The 22,159-nt window shown below is 39.6% G+C and overlaps 1 protein-coding gene across 2 annotated transcripts; it reads right to left on the reverse strand.

Moving 5' to 3' along the window:
- Positions 1–12,342: 12,342 nt before the first annotated feature.
- Positions 12,343–17,729, reverse strand: LOC145554195 (protein NLRC3-like). 2 transcript variants are annotated; one of them, XM_081613693.1, is made up of 4 exons: positions 17,219–17,729; positions 15,688–15,722; positions 14,736–15,017; positions 12,343–14,305 (listed from the first exon to the last, which is right to left on the reverse strand). In XM_081613693.1, the coding sequence occupies exons 2-4, from the start codon at positions 15,713–15,715 to the stop codon at positions 13,158–13,160; spliced, it is 1,458 nt and encodes a 485-aa protein (XP_081469819.1). In that variant the 5' UTR covers positions 15,716–15,722; positions 17,219–17,729; the 3' UTR covers positions 12,343–13,157. The 2 variants fall into 2 exon arrangements, with proteins under 2 accessions (XP_081469819.1, XP_081469818.1); XM_081613692.1 differs by lacking the exon at positions 17,219–17,729 and having other exon boundaries at positions 15,688–15,823.
- Between the last annotated feature and the right edge of the window lie 4,430 nt (positions 17,730–22,159).

The raw sequence follows: 22,159 nt of genomic DNA on the forward strand, positions 1-22,159 counted from the left end.
TGCTTGAAGTGAAAATATATTTTTCCTCTCATAAAACTCTTCCAGGGTCTCCACTGTCTATGAAATTCAAATGAACACATTTCATGTTCAGCTTCCTTCTGTTTGCTGTTTTTCTGTCAGTTTCAGACTCTGGAGGTGAAAATGTTTGGTGTTGAGGAAAGATTGTCCTGTTTTCGGAACAACTGGATCAGAATCAGAAATGTTTTGATTTAAATTCAATCAATACCCTGATATTTTTTCAACCTGAAAACTGGAAAACAGTAAATACTCCCGTTTTCAGCTGTAGTATTTTAAAATTCACATTTACTTAATATATAAACCAAAAATAAAACCAGAGAAGAATAAATTAATAATATAACAATAAAAGCTGCTGCAGTAAAATAATGACCCTCAAATGATTCAGGGTCTCCTCCTCCATCCAAGCTGGCAAAGAGCAACACAATCATTGCTCTGATTGCAAACTGAGGATTTCTGTGACAGAGTTTTAAACAGATACTTTAGTTCATACTGATCTTTTTACCTACTAATGGTCAGAAACAGGTGATTCCTCTTTGGTTACTGTGCATAAAACAGAGACTGAACAGCTGATAGAGTTCTGAGTCAAACCAATGAAGAAACGTTGAAACATTTATAGAAGATTCTGCTCTGCTGTGACAGAGATGAAGAAAATATAATAGATCCCAGTTTCCATAAGCAGGAAAAGCCAGTGAGAAAAAACGGCATTACAAACTGTAAAACTGTAAAATGTCTCATTAAGTTTGATAAATAAATAAAAAAACCAACTGTAAGAGTCATATTATTTTTAATTTTCCCATAGTGTCCAGAAGAATATTAAAGTGTTTTTTCAGAATCTCTGATTTTTGATTCTGTATCTGGCAGCTGAAGGAGGAACAGCTTATCCTGCTCTTTCTCGTCCTTACTGATAACTTTGCCTGTGAACTATTTTTAAAGTTACAATTTTTTAGTTATATTTACATTATCAACATCATAACTGGATCACTTCAGACCTAAAGACTGGGAGATTTTGTCACTTTTATTTTTACCTTACTTTTCTGCATCTCCAAGTTGAACTAGGGCAAAATGCCCCCGTCCGACCCCAAGGACATTAGCAGTATTCTACAACGACTTCAGTCTATAGAAATGAAGATTCAACGCCTGGAGGTGAACTTTGAGATCAACGCTACCTGTAGATATGAAACAACTCTTCCTCAAATCATCGGAGAAGTTGTACACCCCGCACCAAGCAGCTCACCCTGGATCGCTCAGGGCGCCAAGCCGAAACAAAAGTCTCACACTGCAGAACCCGTGAGACAACAAAAGGGAGAACCCCTCACCTGGACGAATCAGCATGGCCGGCTCTGAGCCGAAACCGACCTTCAACTTCAACACCTGCTCCGCCAAAGAATAGCAAACAAGCAGCTGGACCCAAGACGGCTCCACCGACCCTGCTCCCAAGGACAAAGCGACCAGCCCGAGCCTCAAAACATTCTGACTCCGTGGGAATCCCAATGAAAAACAGATTTTCTGCACTCCAACCTGAGCCTCTTAGTGAAAACCCACCTTCAAACATCAACAATGAAGCAAAACCAGCACATCCACCCCCCAAAGTTCCAAAGGACAAAGTGACCACTAGGAAAATGAAAGGTATGCCAAGAGGGCTTATTGTTGCAGATGAGGCAGTAAATGGAGTCAGTCATGTTTGCAATCCCAAGAAAATGAGAGTGGTTTCTTTTCTTGGTGACACTGTATCTGATTTGACTCGCAAAGTGCTCTCTCTAACCACTGAACAGCCAAACATGGAGACTTTAGTTGTGCATGTTGGAGCAAACGATCTGGCAAAGCAAAAATTCTGAAAAAGGACTTTAATATTCTTCTGGACAGTATGGGAAAATTAAAAATGAAAATTATTTATCAGTGGTCCAATTCCATCACCAAAATGGGGAGACGAAAAACATTCCAGGCTGGACATAATAAAAAAATGGCTGATTAAAACCTACTCTGCCAGTTCAGTGACTTTCATCGATAACCTCTGGATCTACTGGCAGCGCTTTCACCTCTTTGGAAAAGACAGATGCAGTTGTAACAAACATGGGATAAGGCTGCTCACTACATACATTTTTTATTTTGTCAACAAGAACAAAAATATGACCATCGCTTCAGAAGAACAGGCTCAAGGATGTCTGACTAGGCTGGAGCCCTCCGCTTATCAGAAGCACAGTGTCCCAAAACAAACTGATAAAACATCGACTGGGGACAGAATGACTGGTTCCCTTCCTCATTCCCCTTCCCTCATTTCCCCCCCTCCCTCCTCTTTCCCCCTTCTGTCCCCTTCCCCCTCTCTCTCTGCTCCTACACTCATTCACTGCTTTCACAACATACCTTTGAAGAAATGTCTACCGGATCTGAGTTTCTCAAATTTACAGATGGAATGGATCAAACAGGTTCACCTCAGCACGACTCTCCATTGCGCTAACATAGCAGACCTCAATTCATCTAAGCCACCTGCCTCTGACTTCCCAGAGGATCCAGCACTCTGCGTTTCTGAGGTCTGAGACCGGGGTCCAGATATTATCTTTGCACCTGTCTTCCTCCAGTTTGTGTCTGACCCCCCCCCCCCCCCCCCCCCGCCTCCCTCCCCCGGCACTGCATAACAGGACATTACCTGTCCGGATCACTACAAGAAAAGTTACAAAAAAACAGAAATACAAAAAACAGCTGTCTTAATTCAAACCTCAGACTGATTCCCTGCCTAAAGGAACCTTAGACTGAAGAACTTTCAGCCTCCAAGTCACTTTAACTGACTCTATTAAATACCAGATCTCTCTGTGCTAAAGCTCTATTAATTAATGATTTCATCACCGAGCATAATATTGATGTTTTATTTCTGACAGAAACATGGCTGAATGACAATTATGAGCCCATTGTATTCATTCAATCAGCGCCTCCTATGTACAATTTTTTAAGTGAGAATAGAAAACACAAAAAGGAGGAGGCATGGCTTCAATATTTAAGAATACCATAAACTGTAGTAAAATCTCTTTGGGTAATTTTATGTCTTTTGAGTACCTTCGAATTGAGGTAAAAGGCCACAAATGAACTTTGACACTTCAAAACTCCAACATATATGGAAAATTTCTGTCTTAATTAAGCTTCTGTTTCTCATATGCATTGATTATGATTGCTTGATAATTGTCGGTGATTTCAACATTCATGTTGACAACCCCCCAGACTGAGGGGCAAAAAAGCTCTGTAATATATTAGAGAGTTTTTTGTTTAACACAATATGTCAAACAAGCAACACACACGCATGGACACACACTGGACCTGGTTATCAGTAAGGGTGTGAATATTTCCAATGTCTCTGTAACTGATACTGCCCTGTCGGATCATTTTGCTGTTTTCTTTGACAGTTCTTTATACTTTAACCCACTTGGACAAACAGCTACTATCACAATCGTACTTTCACAGAAAACACTGCAGGAACAATTAATCAAATCTACTTTCCTTCCTCTCCCTTAAGCTATAATGACGTAGATAAATTGGTATATGATTTTCAGTGCAACCTATCAGATATCATTGATTACATTGCACCCATTAAAGTGAAGGTTGTGACTGGTAGGAAGAAATCTCCATGGAGAAATGCACAAACAGTTCAATCTGCAAGACAACTCTGCCATAGGCCCGAATGGAAATGGCGTAAAGCTCAACTGCACGTTTATTATGACATCTACAAAGAAAGACTAGGTAACTATCACACAACACTAAAACATGCAAGAGAGGCTTTCTTTGCAGATGTCAAACGAAAACATTAACAATGCTCGAGCTTTATTTGCTACTGTTGACAGGCTCACAAACCCTCCTATGTCGTTGCCACCTGAACTTCAATCTAATGCCGCCTGCAACAAGTTCTCCAGTTTCTTTTCAGAGAAAATTCAAAAGATCAGAGGACTAATTGGCACATCCACTCCAAAGCCAGTACCAATGCTGTGCCCAAACAAAACAAATGCAGGAAAAATGACCCAATTTCAACTACTAAATTATAAAACCCTAGAAGAAATTATAAGTCAATTAAGCTCCGGTTCCTGCTGTCTGGATATCCTACCCACAAATTTCTTTAAGAAAGTCCTGCCTGTCATTGCTAATGATCTGATCGTAAAATAGTAAACTCATCGCTCTCTTCAGGTGTTTTCCCTCAGGCTTTGAAAACATCCATCCATCCATTTTCTTGCACCCTTGTCCCTTAGTGGGGTAAGGAGGTGCTGGTACCTCTCCAGCTAAGGTTTTGGGTGAGAGGTGGGTACACCCTGGACAAGTGGCCAGTCTGTCGCAGGGCAACACAGACACACACAGGACACACAACAATGCGCACACACACACACACACACTCACACCTAGGGGCAATTTAGACAGACCAATTAACCTGACAGTCATGTTTTTGGACTGTGGGAGGAAACCGGAGTACCCAGAGAAAACCCACGCATGCACCGGGAGAACACGCAAACTCCATGCAGAGAGACCGGGGCCGGGAATCGAACCCAGAACCTTCTTGCTGCAAGGCAACAGCTCTACCAACTGCACCACTGTGCAGCCCCCTTTGAAAACTACTGATAAAAAAGAACAAACTAGACAAATCACTACTGCAGAATTACAGGCCAATCTCCAACCTCCTATTCATCAGCAAAATTATTGAAAAAGCTGTTTTTAAACAATTAAATAACTTCCTAACAATAATGAATCACTTTGACTCCACCAAGTCTGGTTTTCGTGCTCACCACAGCACGGAGACGGCCTAGTCAAAGTGTTCAATGATATCCACATAAATACAGACTGTGGGAGAACAACAGTGCTGGTTCTGTTGGACCTCAGTGCAGCTTTCTAACACTCAATCTTCCCCAGTGTTTTTCACTTAGTTCCACGACTGCAGTGGATTTTATAGTCAGTGTTAAAAGCAGCACAGAGTCTGAAGCGATGGAGGAAATTTACGTCAACATGGAACCTGTTGTACAAACTGCATCTAATGACACAGGTACAAATAAAGTTACAGAGAAATCTAATCTGTATTTAATTACATTTGGTTAAGGTTTTTGTTAAGGTTCGAGCAAAGAGAGGCTCTGCCTCAGTGTGGATTTGGGAATCCTGAATGTTTTACTTTTGGCTGAACTCATTGCCATCAGTGAGTCTTCTAGTCTTCTTAAAGATGAGTAAATTTTAAGAGTAAATTTTATGTTTCTGTAATAAAAATGTCATCAGGACTTCTGAAATCAAACTGATCAAATAGCAAGGGTTTGAAAAGCATAAAACATGGTGACTCAAAGTGTTGCAGAGAATCATTACACTGTGTTACATAAGTTTGATTCATTTTTAGCAACAGATGCATTTGCAGCCATTTAGTTTAGCATGTCTTTAATATCTCCTCTTTTTCACACTATTTACCCAACAATGTATTGTTCAGTGTTACCTCAGTTTAAATTCTACAGGCATAACCAAAATTATGAAACTATAAGTCTTCAGTGAAACTACGATGCTACTTCTCTTTTGCAAACATGCTTGTTGATTTTTTTTCCAGCTCATGACATGACAGCAGATTTTTCTGACATTAGTAACTTTCTGACTGAGCAGAACAGCGCCAGCAAGTTTCCCTCCACGAAAGCCAACTTTACTGAAACGACTCCACGAGACCAAGAGACTTTAAGGTTTGTCAAAACTTTTAAAAATGTGGATCTCATTAACATGTCTAAAACCTTTTCCCCTCTGAATTATAGAGTATAACTAATAACTTTCAATTTGTGGTTAATTGATATAATGTAAATGAACAACTTTTATTGTAATTTATTAAGTACTGTATCATTTGTGTGCTCTAAAAATGACAATGTAAAAGAAACAAAACTTAGTTTTTCTTTTTAACAGAACAGATAAACATCAGTTGTTCCTGTTAATTCAGGGGCTGCAGAAGAAGAAGAAAGGAGCAGATCCAGTAGTGATTAATGATTGGGATTTGTGTTCAGTGTGACATTATTTACCAACAATCATGTAGCTTATTAGCATCGTGTTACATAAAACCTAAAGATAAAATGTACACTTGTCATTTATAAAGCAACAATTTTACCCGTCGTACTCCGTGTTTCTCTTTCTTGTTAAAACTCTGACATGCTAAACAAACACTGGAGGATGGTTGTGGGGAGGATCGGTTCAGCATGAGTCGTTTTGATTGTGTCTTAATGTGACTTTTACTACGAGACTTTATGGACCTCCAGTGGTGTCCAGTAATAAAGAAACAAAGAAAGAAGGCAGCAAACGTACATGTTGGTCCCACAATGTTCCCCTGAAAATATGGATAAAATCAGACATTACAGGGTAAAAGTAATTTGAACAGGGGAAGCATATAAACAAGTCAAGTCAATAACAGGTCAATGACATGATGCAAGCTGCATTTTTAACTCAGATAACTTAACTTTTTTTTTACCGACTTAATACATTTAAATTGCTGCACTGACCTATTGTAAATTAGTGTTTTATAAATGTATTAAGAAATGTTACAGATTTCCCAAAGGACTGAACTGAAGAGAAATGATGAGCAATGTGTTATAGGTTGACGAAAGCAAAGATCGGTATTTATTTGGTAACATAAAAAGTTCGTTTTTGAGGTAAAACTAATAAATTACAAATATCTTCCAATACATTTTCCCACATACCATAACTTGGTGTCTGAGCAGGTAAATTTCATCCCTTGCAATAATAAGAAGCTGTTGTCAGATTCCATGATCTTAAGTTTCGTATACAAACAATTTTCAAAGAAATAAGTCATAATATCCTAACGGTTAATGGGCTCTGGTTGTTGGTCAACATCTGGCGCCATCTTGTGGAGAATAATTAATACTGCAGCAGATAATTTAAGGTTTCAGCAAAAACTGTCACCTTAATTGGTTCACTTTGCTAATATTTATTATAGATGGATATTTTTGTTTTCAAATCATACACATTTGGACCAGTTTGACTCATACTTACTCAAAGTTGCTTTATTTTTCAAGATGATTGTCATGGCGAATTTATTTGCACTAAAATCACCAATTAGATGAATCCATTTGGTGTCGAATCACAGCCTAAATGTTTTAAACACTTTAAAAAAAGAAAACAAGCAGAAGCTAAATATCAATAGCTCATTTTAAAAATCATCAGAATTTAACACCAACCATTAAAATTATTGTAAAATCACTGACACAAAGTCTGTGCAGCACGTCTTCATCTCCTCCAGTTGACTAATCCATCCAACTGTTCATCCAACCAACAAACCATCCAACTGTTCATCCAACCAAAAATCCATCCAACTGTTCATCCAACCAACAAACCATCCAACTGTCCATCCAACCAACAATCCATCCAACTGTTCATCCAACCAACAATCCATCCAACTGTTCATCCAACCAACAAACTATCCAACTGTTCATCCAACAACAAACCATCCAACTGTTCATCCAACCAACAATACATCCAACTGTTCATCCAACCAACAAACCATCCAACTGTTCATCCAACCAACAAACCATCCAACTGTTCATCCAACCAACAATCCATCCAACTGTTCATCCAACCAACAAACCATCCAACTGTTCATCCAACCAACAATCCATCCAACTGTTCATCCAACCAACAATCCATCCAACTGTTCATCCAACCAACAATCCATCCAACTGTTCATCCAACCAACAATCCATCCAACTGTTCATCCAACCAACAATCCATCCAACTGTTCATCCAACCAACAATCCGTCCAACTGTTCATCCAACCAACAAACCATCCAACTGTTCATTCAACCAACAATCCATCCAACTGTTCATCCAGGTTTTGAGGTGTGTGAATTTCTGAACAAGATAGTACAAAAATATATAAAATATATAAAAATTGAGAGTTAAAGATTAGAGAAAATTTTGCTTTGCAAAGGTTTATAAAATCTGAAGAATTTCCTGCCAGAACCAAAATAATAATGTGAAGAAAAAAAAATTATATCGCAGCAGGTAAAGAAAACCAAACTCTAAATCTATTGTTAATCTCTTCATGTTAAATAAATGAAAAAATATATTACTTATTAAATATTTAGCCATTATTGCAGTTTGAATCAGGCAGAACTGATCTGATCGTTTCCATAGCAACGATCAGAAGCAAGACCTTGCTCCAGAACTACAGCGAGCTCACTGATGAGGTCATAGATTACATCATGTTCATCACAGCAGATCAAAGACGTTCTGAGGCTTTGAATGCTGGAATCTCAACACATCAGCCAGAATCCAAATGCTTCTCTAAGATTAGTTTCTGTCTAGTGAGTATTTTTATTTTTTGAAGATGCCATACCCTTTTGTTTTATCACTTGGCTTAGGCGTCGGGTATCTGGTGACAAAAGGGATGAGGAAGGTTTTTGATCATTTCTTCCCAGGAGATGAATCAGACGAAAGGACCACTCAGGACAACGAAGAGAAAGATTGGTTCTGGGACGGACTTCCATCCCGTCCCGAAGCACAATCTGACCCGGCTGGGGAGGATGAGAAAGATTGGTTCTGGGACGGACTTCCATCCCGTCCCCAACCACGAGCTGACCCGGCTGGGAAAGTTTGTGTAGAACAGGCGGCAGATCCTGAGTCTACAGAGACTTCACAAAACAGGACTGCAGATAGTAGAACTGATCAAACCGACCCAGCTGGAGAGGTTTCAGGGAACGTCACAGCTTCCAAGCTGTTTTTGGGAGGGACTGTTCCCAAAAACAAAACGACCGCGGACAATACAGATCACTCGAAGGATCAGGAAAGACTAAACCACCCAGCATGGGGTGGTTCAACATCTTCTTCTGAAGACAGACTTTGGGCCCAGGTTCTTAACGGTGCACGAAAGAAGAACCACCCCGGACGGGGTGGCTCACCATCGGAGGAAGAAGACAGACTTTGGGCCCAGGTTCTGAACGGTGCACGAAAGAAGAACCACCCCGGACGGGGTGGCTCACCATCAGAGGAAGAAGACAGACTTTGGGCCCAGGTTCTGAACAGTTCACAGATGAAGGACCACCCCGGACGGGGTGGCTCACCGTCGGAGGAAGAAGACAGACTTTTGGCCCAGGTTCTGAACAGTTTACAAAGTATGAACCACCCCGGACGAGGTGGCTCACCGTCAGAAGAAGAAGACAGACTTTGGGCCCTGGTTCTGAACTGTTTACAAACGAAGAACCACCCCGGACGGGGTGGCTCCACCTCTTCTTCTTAGGAAAAACTTTGGGCTCAGGTTCTGAATCGTTCACAAAATAAGAACCACCCCGGACGGGGTGGCTCACCGTCGGAGGAAGAAGACAGATGAGGAGAAAATTTGGGACCAGTTTTTACTGTGTTCCCTACAGAAAAACTGATACAGTTTTTCTGTAGGTGAAGTTATCTATGACTTTCTAGAACAAAATGATTATTTTGTGATTACAGCTGCCGTAAAGATGGGAGCCTCATGACAACGACGGAGGACAACCTCTGTACAAGTTTCCCTACAGTCTCAGAAATTGTTGGCAGTTTTTAAAGCGTTCTGAAGACGACGTGTACAAGAAGGAGATTCATCATGAAAATCAAACACATGAAGAGAAACACCACACGCTGCAGAGAATCCTAGCTAACGATTTCTCCTGCCACTCCTCTCAAAAACAACCAAGCTGGTTTTGGAGAGGAGCAGGAAACAATGAATATTGTGAATCAACTATAAAAAGTTAATATCCTGTTTGCAGGTTTCTCTCCGGACGCTCCGGCTTCCTGCTACAATCTAAAGTCATCATTGTTGGGTTGATTAGTCTCTAAATTTTCCTTTGGTGTGAATAAAACATTCATTTTGTGAATAAAACATCAGGGCTGCACAGTGGATCAGTTGGTACCACTGCTGCCTTGCAGTAAGAAAGTCCTGGGTTTGAATCCCAGCCTGGTTCTTTCTGCATGGGGTTTTCTGCTTCTCCAGGTTCATATGTGGGTTCTATTATATTATATTATAATTATATAATAAATAATTATTCATTATAAATAATCATAATTAATTATAATTAATCAAAAAATAATTATTAATATATATATATATATATATATATATATATATATATATATATATATATATATATATATATTTTTTTTCACTACAGGGTTGAGATAAGGCTCTAAAACATCTCATTCTGAACTGAACTTTACCTAAGAAGGATTTAGAATAAAAATGTAATGAACATTTTTATGTTCATTTTTTATGTTCATTACATAAAAATGTTTGGGTCGGTCTGTTGGGTCGACCCAACAGACCGACCCAAACATTTTCAGGTCACTTTTAAAGTGTATGGAAGTATTTTGGTGTCATGATCACGTTGATGTCGTCTCGTCCAGAAGCCGATGTGATCATGTTGATCCGGGTGGATCCATTTCTGCTGCTGCCTGGACCGTCCTACCATCCAACCGGGTCGTGACCCCAGTCTGTTGTTCTGATGTTCTTCTTCATCTCTTTGGATTGTTTGAACAAACTGTAAGTTTGCTTTGTTTCCTACTTGAACTTTGTCTTCAGGAACTTTCCTGCTTGTTTCTTCTCTCTGATGTTTGGAGAAAATGTTCACTTCTGATTTAAACTCAAAGTTTAATCTTTCTTCCTTTGGAAAGTTAATCTACAGGATTATTAGATTATTGATGAACTGGAATCAAACATGATGAACAGCTGATGTTTCTCTGTTTTCTTCTCTGAACAAACTGCTTCATATTTTTGTTTCCTGGTATCAAATTCTTGTCTCCACCATTAAAGTCAGAATCAACAGTTTTCTGTTGCTCCCTTTCAAAATAAAACATATTGTTAAAATGTGTTTGATTCAGTCAGATTATTAAATAGTTAATCTTCTCCACGTGTAGAGTTTAATGACAGTGAACTAAAATCATTCCTGTTGTTCAGGTTGAACAAGTGACTGTGAATGTTGCTCCATGTCTCCATCTAGTGGACTGATAGTAGAAGTGCAGCAGCTGATGCAGCTTCCTCTCCTCTGTAAATCTTGTTTAGCTGCTGCTGCCACCAGCAGACGTGGCTCAGTTTAATGTTCCATGTCTGACCATGTTGGAGGAAAAAGAGAAAAATATTCTGCTGCTCTGACCTAAAGAACAGGCCTTCTGATGGTTGGGATTCATTATCAATTTGGTCATAAAAAGTAAATATTTCTGTAAAGACTTTCACTGGTTCTGTCAGAAGGAATGGACCAGAACTCCAGCAATGTATCATGAGAACCTTGTGGAAGGAAACCAGAACCTTTGACCCAAATTAGACTGAAGGAAATTCTGACCAAACCTGAGGAGATGGATGCAAACTTCTAAATATAAAGTTATGAAACTGTCTCCAATATATATTTATTTATGTTTTTCTCTTTCTTATTTCTGAATCATGGGACATTTCATATTCTGGGGTAAAAGTTACTCAAGACATCAAAATGTACAAATAATCTGAATTCAGATTTAGGATTAAGTTACTTAATTAATCCTGAGTTTAAGTAAGTTACTTACTTACTTACTTAAGTTACTTACTTAAGTAAGTAAAGTTTATTCATAAAGCACTTTTCACAGACATAGAATCACAGCACTGTACAATAGAGTTATACAAAAATACACAAAGCCAACAAAAGAACTGCGACTACAACTCCTGACCTGTGGCTACAACTCCTGAGGTGGGCCTCCCATACCTGAGCTACTGTTATCAGACTGTTATCTGACGGAATGGAAGAGCAAAACACCTGGAGGAGACGGAGCGTTTAGGTCCAGCAGCATCTTCATGGTGAAGCAGTGAAAGTTCTCCAGGAACTAATGAGGCTGGGACGTCTAAAGAGGTGAAGCTCATGTCTCTGCAGGTCTTCATGGAGGACAGCTAACAGCTTCAACAAAGGCGTCAGATGAAGAGCTGATGAGGAAAATGGTTCCAGCTCTGGAAGCAGATTCTCAGAGCTTTGGGAGGATCTGACAGAAACCAGGACTTTTTCTGGAACCAGACAACAATCACCACATTTTGGTCTCGGTTACAAACTCAGAGGAAACTAGTGGGAGGAGGAAGAGGTGAGGATGATGACGGGATGAAGATGATCAACACTGTTCACAAAGTTTATAATTAATGCAATGGTTTATATTAAATTTCCATCAAATCTAAACAATTATTTTATAAAACAGTCAAAGATCCTAAAAGGTGAATTATGGAGCAGCAGCTCAATCAGTGAAGAGGAGATTAAAGTTTAAAACGTCTCTCTGGCTAATTGGATCTTAGAGAAAAGAAACATTTTCTAGAGTTCAGGGTTTTCTATTCATTTCAACCTGAAACTGATAAAAAGTTAAATATTTTAAAAAGATCAAAATGTCTAAAAACCAGAAGCTGCAGCTGTCCTGGATGAACTGAATGTTTAGATGTTTGAATGGCTGAAATCATCCAGAGGATGAAGGAAGTGGTTAAAGGTCAAAAACTTCCAGAATCAACTTGAAGAAAGAAGAAGAAACAGGAGGATAATAGTGCTGAGGCAGCATTCACACAATGAAACATCTGGACTCACCAAGCCTTTCTGCAGTTCCTCACAGCTGGAGCCAGTCTCAGTCGTCCGCCATCTGATGTCTTGTACTTCTCCAGGTCCAACCCATCCAGAACCTTTGACATCTGCAGCATGAAGGCCAGAGCTGAACAATCAGTCACTGAGAGCTCCTTCCCTGAATCCAGCAGCCGTTGGATCTCCTGATAAAATGAAACGTCGTTCATCTCCACCAGACAGTAGAAGATGTTGATGCTTCTGTCAGTAGAGATATCATCAGTGTTCATCTCCTTCAGGTTGGTGATGATTCTCTGGATGGTTTCTGGACTGTTCTCTGTCCGAGCCAGTAGATGCTCTAAGAGTTTCTGGTTGGACTCCACAGTGAGACCATGAAGGAAGCGGACAAACAGGTCCAGGTGGCCATTTTTATTGCGGAGCGATTTCTCCATGACTTTCTTCATGAACTCATCTAGAGATGTTTCATTGTATTCTTCTCCCAGGAACGTCTTGATCACCTCTGACCTCCTGCTGGTGAAGCAGTGGAGCATGTAGACTGCAGCCAGAAACTCCTGGATGCTCAGATGAAGAAAGGAGTAGACAGAGATGTTGCGCGTTCCTCTCTCCTCTTTAAACATCTGAGTGAAAACTCCTGAGAACAACGCAGCATCTTTGAATGTTGATGCCGCACTTATCAAGGTCTTTGTCATAGATCAGGTTTCCCTCCAGCAGCTGATCTAAAGCCAGACTACCTAGAGACTCAATCAGCTTCTTGTTCTCTAGAGCTTCTTCAGCTCCTTCTCCATTCTTTTCCTCCTTTATTTTGTTCTGAAGCAACAAGAACTTGATGTACATCTCAGTCAGGGTCTTGGGCAGCTCTCCTCCCTCTCTGGTCTTCATCATTTTCTCCAGAACTTTAGCAGTGATCCAGCAGAAAACTGGGATGTGACACATGATGTGGAGACTTTTTGATATCTGGATGTGGGAGATGACCCTGCTTGCCTTCTCCTCATCATCTCTGAATCTCTTCCTGAAGTACACCTCCTTCTGGGGGTCAGTGAACCCTCTGACCTCTATGGCCCTGTCAATAGAGTTATCTGGGATCAAACTGGCTGCTGCAGGTCGTGTGGTTATCCAGAGGAGAGCACAGGGAAGCAGTTTCCCAGTGATGAGGTTTGTCAGCAGAACATCCAGAGAGGTGGACTTTGAAGGATTATTCAGGACGGGATTCTTCTGGAAATCCAGAGGAAGTCGACTTTCATCCAGACCATCAAAGATGAACAGAACCTGAAACTTTTTAAAGCTGCGGATTTCTGCGTCTTTAATGTGTTTAAAGAAGTGATGAATCAGTTCCACCAAGCTGAAAGTTTCTTCTCTCAAGTTATTCAGCTCTCTGAAAGTGAATGGAAATATGAAGTCGATGTTCTGGTTGGTTCTGCCTTCAGCCCAGTCCAGAGTGAACTTCTGTGTTAACAGTGTTTTTCCAATGCCAGCTACTCCCATGGTCAGCACTGTTCTGATCCATTGCTTTCTACCAGGGTTGGGTTTAAAGACGTCTTCCAGGTTTATTTTTGTTCCTTGATTACTGGATGCTGTTTTAATCTGTCTGACCTCATGTTCCTGGTTGACCCCTGCAGTTCCTCCTTCTAAGATGTAGAGCTCTGTGTAAATATCATTCAGAGAGGTTTTCTCTCCACGTATTGCAATGCCTTCACAGATAGATTGGAACGTGTCCAGAAGAGACTCTTTGAGGTCATGTTGACATCGATCATCAAAATCTGAACAAAGAGATAAAAACACAAGATGAAACACTTGAAAAAATGAAGACGCAATTGATTGAATTTTAATTTGATTGTTTCTTTATCAGGATGTTTAAACAAAGGACTCATTCAAATTATAGACCATGAGGAGGATTTCATTCAGAAGAAACATAAAACATTCAAATCATGAAGAAAACAAGTCATGGAGCTTTATGGTACCACTTTGCTTGTTAATAAATTGACTGGACTACAAACATCATGCTGAACATTCAAAGTGTTTTCACACTAAGAGTCGCCTCCTGCCAATCTACAGGAAAACTTTTCTATAGTTTCTGACCTACAGCCCAGCAGGTGGAGTGCAATCATAATGCTCCATTTATTTTTGTTATAATTAGTCACTGTTGGATGAGTTCACTTCCACCCAGTCATGATTGGTGAAGGGACTAACCTAAATCAGAGGAGTCGGAGGACAAACTCAGCTGATTGGACAGGGTAGGATCTATGTTGTGAAGACGTTTGATCATCAATCTACTGGCTCTCTGTCCTTTCATCCTCACAGCATCGATGGTCTCCCGGGCCTTGTTTGTGGTCACTGGGTTCCCTTCAAATATCGCCCGTTTCTCCGAAAGATTAAAGACACCATCTGTTTCCAGGTCGTCGAGGAGCTGAATCAGGTTTTCCTCAGAAACTCTCTTCACAAACTCAGGGCGAACCTTGAAAAGTTTTTTCTCTGCAGGCAGAAATCAGAAACATAATTAATTCAAACTGAGAAAAACGTGATGAAGATCAACTATTCATGTTGCTCCATCCAGGGATTCAGAGTCTGTTGATCAGCTCCTCAGGTCTAAACCTGTTGTTGTGTTTCTGCCTCATATCTGAGTGACGACCACTGATTCTGTCTACATGAGACCAAATAAAGTTTCTGCTTCATCACTTTCTTTCCTCACTGCAGGAAGAACAATAAAAGAAACACCTTCTAAATATGGAGCTGCACTATTTTAGGAAAAAAGGAAATTATTATATTAGTGGTGAATATTGTGATGAAAATATTGACTGATTAACATTTTCATCACTTTTCTTTCTTCATTTCCATCTCTAAACTTAAGCATCTCTGACACCAAGTGATGGAATAAAAGACACAGAATGTCTGAGATAAATTATTAATAAATGATGTGATTACTGGATAAGTTAATCAGTGTATATAGTAATATTCCTGAAGTATCAGAGCTGCTGGCCTGTTCTTCACTTCGGTTCCTTTTAGTTTCACCAGAGCTTCACTGAACAGGAAGCATGAAAACAATAAGACACTGAGGCTGAGCTTCATCACATGGCAGCAACACAGGCTGTGATTGGTCAGTTTGTTCCTTTAAGATTCTTCATTTCTGCTTCTGATCACTTACCAAAATCCTCTTCCTGTTTCTCTGCCATCTTTTACCTGGAAAACATGAAGATTCGTTATGTTTCAGACTTTATTTCATGAATAGTTTATTTCATGCAGTTGGAATGGGAACTATAAATACCCTAAAAGTACTTATTTAAAACACATGAGCACAGACCCTAAAGAAAAACATAATTATGTAATCATGAAAGCTACAATGTCAGAGCAAACTATTAAAAAAACATCTGTGGTATAAAAATACATTTATCACATCTTTCTTTACAAGAAATGACGTTCCTGACTGTTCGTCTGATTTCCTTCAGGTTGAGATGTAAACATCTTCACCTCTTGCTTTTTGCCATCTGACTGTAATGTGTGGCTCCTGCCACCAGGTGGCAGCATCAGCTGCAGAAAGCTCCTCTAGTTTTCTGCTATTCTGGCTTGAAAAGCCCAACTTCGGTTCCCATTTGGCTAAACAACAACTTAACACATTACAGTTTACTTGGAAACTAAAAGACTCACTGCAGCCATTTGAGTCAAAGGTCAAAATCCTGCCACCAACCCAAAGAGGAAAAGCATATATTACATAAACACAGACATTTAGCACTGAACCAAAAATAGCTAAAGATTTAACTAGTAGATTTATCTACTTCACAGGGAACTTTGATTTGTTTCATTACAACAAGTTCAGACTAAAGGAGAAAATGAAGGCTGGAAATATCAGTGAAAGATTTGAGTGATTAAAATATAAAACATGTAAACAGAGTTACTATTAAGAGTAAATTATTACTGTGATTGAACCAATAATTACGCAAATATTTGCTAATTATTTTAAAAACTCAAAATAGAGCGATGGTCAGAGTGGAGGAAAGTTTTCTTGGTATTAAAGAAACTTAAACATCTGAGCTTTCACAACCAAATCTCAGAGTTTTAGTTAACTTTTTATTTGTAAGGTCAAAATGTCAAAAATATAAAGAAATAAAAATAAAACAAAACATTTGATCCAAAATGGCCGACTTCCTGCTGGGTGTGTAAATCGGGTCCAATAGTTTTTACAGGTTTTGATGTTTTAACTCTGTTCAGGTCTAAATAACAGCTGTGGATGTTTTTAAATACTCTAGGGGGCGCTGTGTTGCTATGTCACCATAATCACTTATTATTGATCAATAATTGATTGAAATGTGATCAGCTGTCCTCTGTCACCACAGACTGATTCAATCTACTGATAAAAGCCCAGATAAATCCTCTCTGAACAATAAATTATTGAATTCATATTGAAATATTTTCCATCCACCAACCAGAACCCATATATCTCAGCCGGGCCACAAACACTCAGAACCTACTGGTACCACTTTGACTCCACTATGAAACTGGGAGCAAACTCAGCTGGTTGTCTGGGTTACAGATGAAAACTCAGAGTTCCTGGTTGAAATCAGGAGCTGCAGCTCTGAACCAGAACCAGAACCAGGCCCAGTTCTGGTTCTGTCCAGCAGCTCAAAGAGAGAAAACCCAGTCAGGACTGGAAACCAGTAGAAAGTGGAGTTAAAACTCACCTTAGATTCTCCTTCTGTTCACACAAACCGAGTCGGAGCAAACTGGAGAACTGGACCCGATTCTCCAGAACCTGAACCGGACCCACCTCAGGTTCCGCCCCCTCTGACAGCAGAGGTGTGTTCACCTGTTGAAATGACAGGAATCCTGTCTGATCATTGATACCAGGAAATAAATGTTTAAAAACAATAAATTCACATTTTGGTTTAAATGTTCTTTATGTTTTAAATATATTTAGTATTTTGAATCAATATTTTATTAAATTAATGGAGATTTTCAATTTTATCTATTAAGAACTTTAACAACCAACAAGTTTCTGCTCAGAAACACAAGAGCAATAAAACTAATAATAGTTTCTGCTTATTCTGATCTGAGCCAACGAGCCAAGAACCTTGAAATGTTGAATTTTCTCCACATGTTGACACGACTCTGATATGTTCATATTATCAAATACAGATTTTATTAATTTATTTAATCTTGTTTAATGTTGATCTGAAGGGAACTTTGATTCTCACCTGAACCTCTTTCCTTCTGAACATAATGTTCTTTAAGCTTCGGCCTCTTTTAGCCTGGAGGCATCACACTGCTACAAGTTTGAACGTGCAGTAGGCATTTACTGGAAGATGTTTATGAGTTTGTGTCTCTGCTGTGCAGGAATGTTTCCTCATTCTTCAGTTTGGGTCGAGGTTCATCTGTCACACAGTCGGCCTCACATTTAACTCTACAATATTTAAATTTAACGTAGAAATGTCTTTGTTTGCTGCATTTTCTAACATACTGCTTCTGATAGTGTAGCAATAATAATGAAATATAACATCTAAAACTGAAATATGACTGTGTAAAAGTTTTAAAGCCGTCAGGATAATTACGTTGGGAAATTATATTGACAATATATTGTTTACTGCAGTCAGTGCATTAAGTCAACTGTTTTTGACTTAATGCACTGACTGACTGTCACATGTCGCACAGAACCCAAGTAGTATAGCTTTGCTGGAAAAACAAATATCTTTTCAAAAATTTCTGTAAAAATAAAAATTGTACAAAGTCACTGACCCTGAATATAACACTAAGTGGGATAGTAACTGAGTAAGACATAAAATAATGAGCTCATTATTTTGTGTTTAGTGATTCTGACCAGCTTGATTCACACATGTTTTTATCAATATTGATGTGAAATTGGCTGTAGATTTAACCCACTTGGCCTGACAGATATTTATTTTACCATCACATCCAAATTCAAAACCACTCCACTTTATTTGCAATGATTTTGATTTTTTCATGTGGTTTATTTGTTAAAACAGACCAAATACAGTGACTGTCCCAAATACATTTTGTGTTTAGAATATCTGGCCCATATTTACGGAGGACTGAAACTAACATGCTTAGAAATAAATGCAGAAAAATATTCGTCTTTTTTATTGAATATCAAGTTAAACAGAACTGCGCAATAAAGAGGCCCAATTTAAAAATGTTTTATATACTTTGTGTTCAGCTGCACATGTTCTATCATTTGAGATAAAACAGGTTTTAAAAGGAACAAATGGTCTATGATTTGAATTTTATGTATAATTGCAATTATATAAAAAAAATAAAAATGACTTGAAATTAAAGGTTCCTGACTTGAGACTTGACTCGGACTTGAGGACGGAGACTTGAAACTTACTTGAAACTTGCAACACAGTGACTTGGTCACACCTCTGGCAATATTCAAACCCGCAATTTAACAAGATATGTAAATCAGAGCCGGACCACCATGCATATGCTGTCTTTACAGAATTACACTATTAAAAATATGAACAAGGGCTCAATGCAACCTTTTAGTGACTGTAATCTATATAAAAAGATCTGCCTTTTTGCTGCAGTGGAGATGAAGATGGTCCATTCAGGAAAGCAGAGCTGCATCAAACTTGTGATTCTCACATGACATCTTGAGCAGGACCTAAAATCACAACACAAGATTTATGATGTGTGCAAATAAATGTTTATGTTTGGTAAAAATGAGTTATTTAGTTTAAAAGAAGTCTTTTAAACAAAACTTTTTGTTTAAAAAAATCATTACAATTCCAAACGTTTTGATTACAATTTTATTTTACTTAACTGAGGTTAGTTTTTTTTCCATTGAATAATTGGGAAACAAATTTAACTTCATACTCTGTGAATCAGAAACTAAACTTAGTCTGGGTTGAGTTTTTTCCCCTTCATTAATGACTTTTATTACATTCATTATATCTATCATGGTAATTCAGGGTGAGTTATTTTTGATTCTAAATGAATATCCTTGTTGGACTTTTATTTAAGTTTTATTCTCCTTCAAGATACATTTACCTAACGCCAGAATAAATTAAATGTACATTATGCAGCAAAGGAAATGACTTCTTAAAATGTTGGGTAATAAGTGGCTAAAAAACTATACGATGAAAAGAAAAAAAGTTATATGGAAATTGTTTGTGTAAAAAGAAATAAAAACAGAAAGACGAACAAACCCTAATTGACTCTTATTTGCTTCTTTCCTTTTCCTCTGTCTGATCCTCGCTGCAGCGCGTCTGACCTCTGACCTCAACTCAGACCTGTTCGGCCGATCAGATGACGTCCCTCCTTCATCACCAGCCAATGACAGTTGATGAAGAAGCAAGAAAGGACAGGACGATTTCTACCACCTGGACACTGAAGGCACTAAAGTGTCCGCTGATCCTAATTCCTGGACATCTGGGAACTGCCATGCAGCAGAACTACTGTATGGCGTCCTGCTGGACATTTGGACTGGAACTACAGTATATCTCCATGTTTGGCTCCAACTGAACTCTTTAGCTTGTCATAATCTTTAGCTTATTTGAAGCTAAAGATTATGACACATGGGCAATGCCATGTGTAAAAAAAAGAGGGGGAGGGGATAAGGGTGAGGTAATACTATATAACTACTAAATTCTTACATAAAAAAAATTTTGGTGATGAACTTTTGAATTAACAAATACAGTTAGATGATGATTGATGCTTTCTCTAAATGGGTTGAAATAATTCCAGCAAAGCATGTAGATGCTTTGACGGTAGCAAAGGTTAGCTGCCAACACATAACATTCCACAGACTGTTTACAGTGACAAGTGAAACAAAACATGGCTGTTCACTTGGGAATGACATTTAAAAACCACTGTGCCTATCACCCACAGAGTGCAGGGCTGGTGGAAAAACAAATGGTATTGTGGAAAGCAGATTAAGAAATTGCATGGCAGACACTGGTTGACCCTGGCCAGAATGTTTAGCCTTGGTGAAGCTCTATATGAGAATCACCCCAACAGCAAATGGTTTAACACCTTTTGAAATAATTCATGGGAGAGCTTACAGATTGCCTCTGTTTGCTCCAGACTTACAGAAAGCAGATGAAAAACAAACATTAGCAGATTATACGATCAGAACTCTTAAACTGAAGGAAGTGTCCTGTGCAAATTTACTGCCTTCTGATTCTCTTCCTTCACAGGAGGCCGCTCCCATCGAGCCACTCCCATGGGGACTCCATATGCCAGATGGATCTTCTACTGCGCTGTGACTGCAGCATGTCTGATGTTTGGAGGAGGAAGTGACATCACTTTCCACCCACATGACTACAGCACCAACCTGTTGTGGCAGCTGATGAACAGCACTGCTCACGAGGAGAAAGAGGTGAACTGCTATGTGTGTGCGCAGCTGCCAATCGCCACACACAACTCAGGTCTGCGTGCAGGACACATCACTGATGACAAGCAGATGTGTCTCTATGGCCTGAGCACACAACCACGACTCAGCGTGCCAATGAAAAGAAGAAAATGTGAATGGTGCAAAAAGGGTTATTCTGTTCTACTTCGTACAGGAGATGCTGCGAAAGGGCTTTTTGGATCTATGAACTGTTCCTTTAATGCTGACGTACTCCCGTTTCCTTGGAAAATACCAGAAATACCAGAGACATTTCTTTAGCAGGAGCTAAACCCGGGTCTCTGAGGATCTGCGTTTTCAGCGACGGACACGTTTCTCTTGGGATGTTACCTTGGAATTTGTGTAACAAAGTTTACACCTACTGCAAAACGACACCGAATTACATCAACTGCATTGCCTGCAGGGGTCAAAGGGCGACCCCCGACTGCAAAGTCTGGAAGGACAACCCAGACTGTGACAACTTGCTTCAGGAGAGGAGTTTCACATCGGATGAGAGGACGACAGGAGACAACACTGTGCAGCGCCATAGTGCCTGGAAACTATGGTTTTCGGGTGATGGCAGACTGGTACTTCCTGTGTGGAAATGGAGCTTACATGGTCTTGCCACGCTATTGGGGAGGACTGTGTGCCTTGGTCCCCTTAACCAGCCCAATTGCATTCATCAGGAAAGGACATCATGTTCTAGCTGCCCGCTCCAAGCCTGCAGTTATACCAGAGGTCAAACGCTTGGGAGGCCTCACGGTGGACACTGGAGTTCCTTGGGAATTTAAAATCTGGAATGTTGGAGAAAAGTTCATGCAAGGCCTGTTTCCATGGGTCGGAGTAGGAGAGGTTTGAGATCACGTTGAAAATCACAGATATGGATTACTGCGACTCATCAACAGCACACGTCAGCTGGCCAATGGCATCGTGAGAGTGCTGACTGAACTGAGAAACATGGTTTTGCAAAATCGTGTTGTGCTGGACTTGCACACAGCCTCTCAAGGTGGTGTCTGCAAAATCATTGGTTCAGCGTGCTGTACATTCGTTCCTGACGAAACAGGAACTGGTGGGACTATTTCTGATGCTCTACATGAGCTGGAGGAGCTTAAGCATTACGTGGAAGGAGCAGCACAAGGATCATCTTCTTTTGATTTGCTTTCGAGGCTCATTTCCGGACCATGGTGGAATTTACTGTTGAAGATTGTAACACCGTTTTTGACTGTGTTGATTCTTTTTTGCCTGTTTACAGGATGCGTCATTCCATGCCTTCGACGTT

The sequence above is a fragment of the Poecilia reticulata genome, chromosome 12 (genome assembly GCF_904066995.2).
Source record: "Poecilia reticulata chromosome 12, P_reticulata-male-v2, whole genome shotgun sequence".
In the NCBI taxonomy this organism is placed as follows: Eukaryota; Metazoa; Chordata; class Actinopteri; order Cyprinodontiformes; family Poeciliidae; genus Poecilia; species Poecilia reticulata.

Coding starts and splice junctions, on each gene's coding strand:
- LOC145554195 (XM_081613693.1), bottom strand. CDS start 15,715: ATGGCAGAGAAACAGGAAGAGGATTTTG. Junction 15,018..15,687: donor GAAACAGGAAGAGGATTTTG/GTAAGTGATCAG, acceptor TTCTGCCTGCAG/AGAAAAAACTTTTCAAGGTT. Junction 14,306..14,735: donor CTCCGACTCCTCTGATTTAG/GTTAGTCCCTTC, acceptor CTCTTTGTTCAG/ATTTTGATGATCGATGTCAA.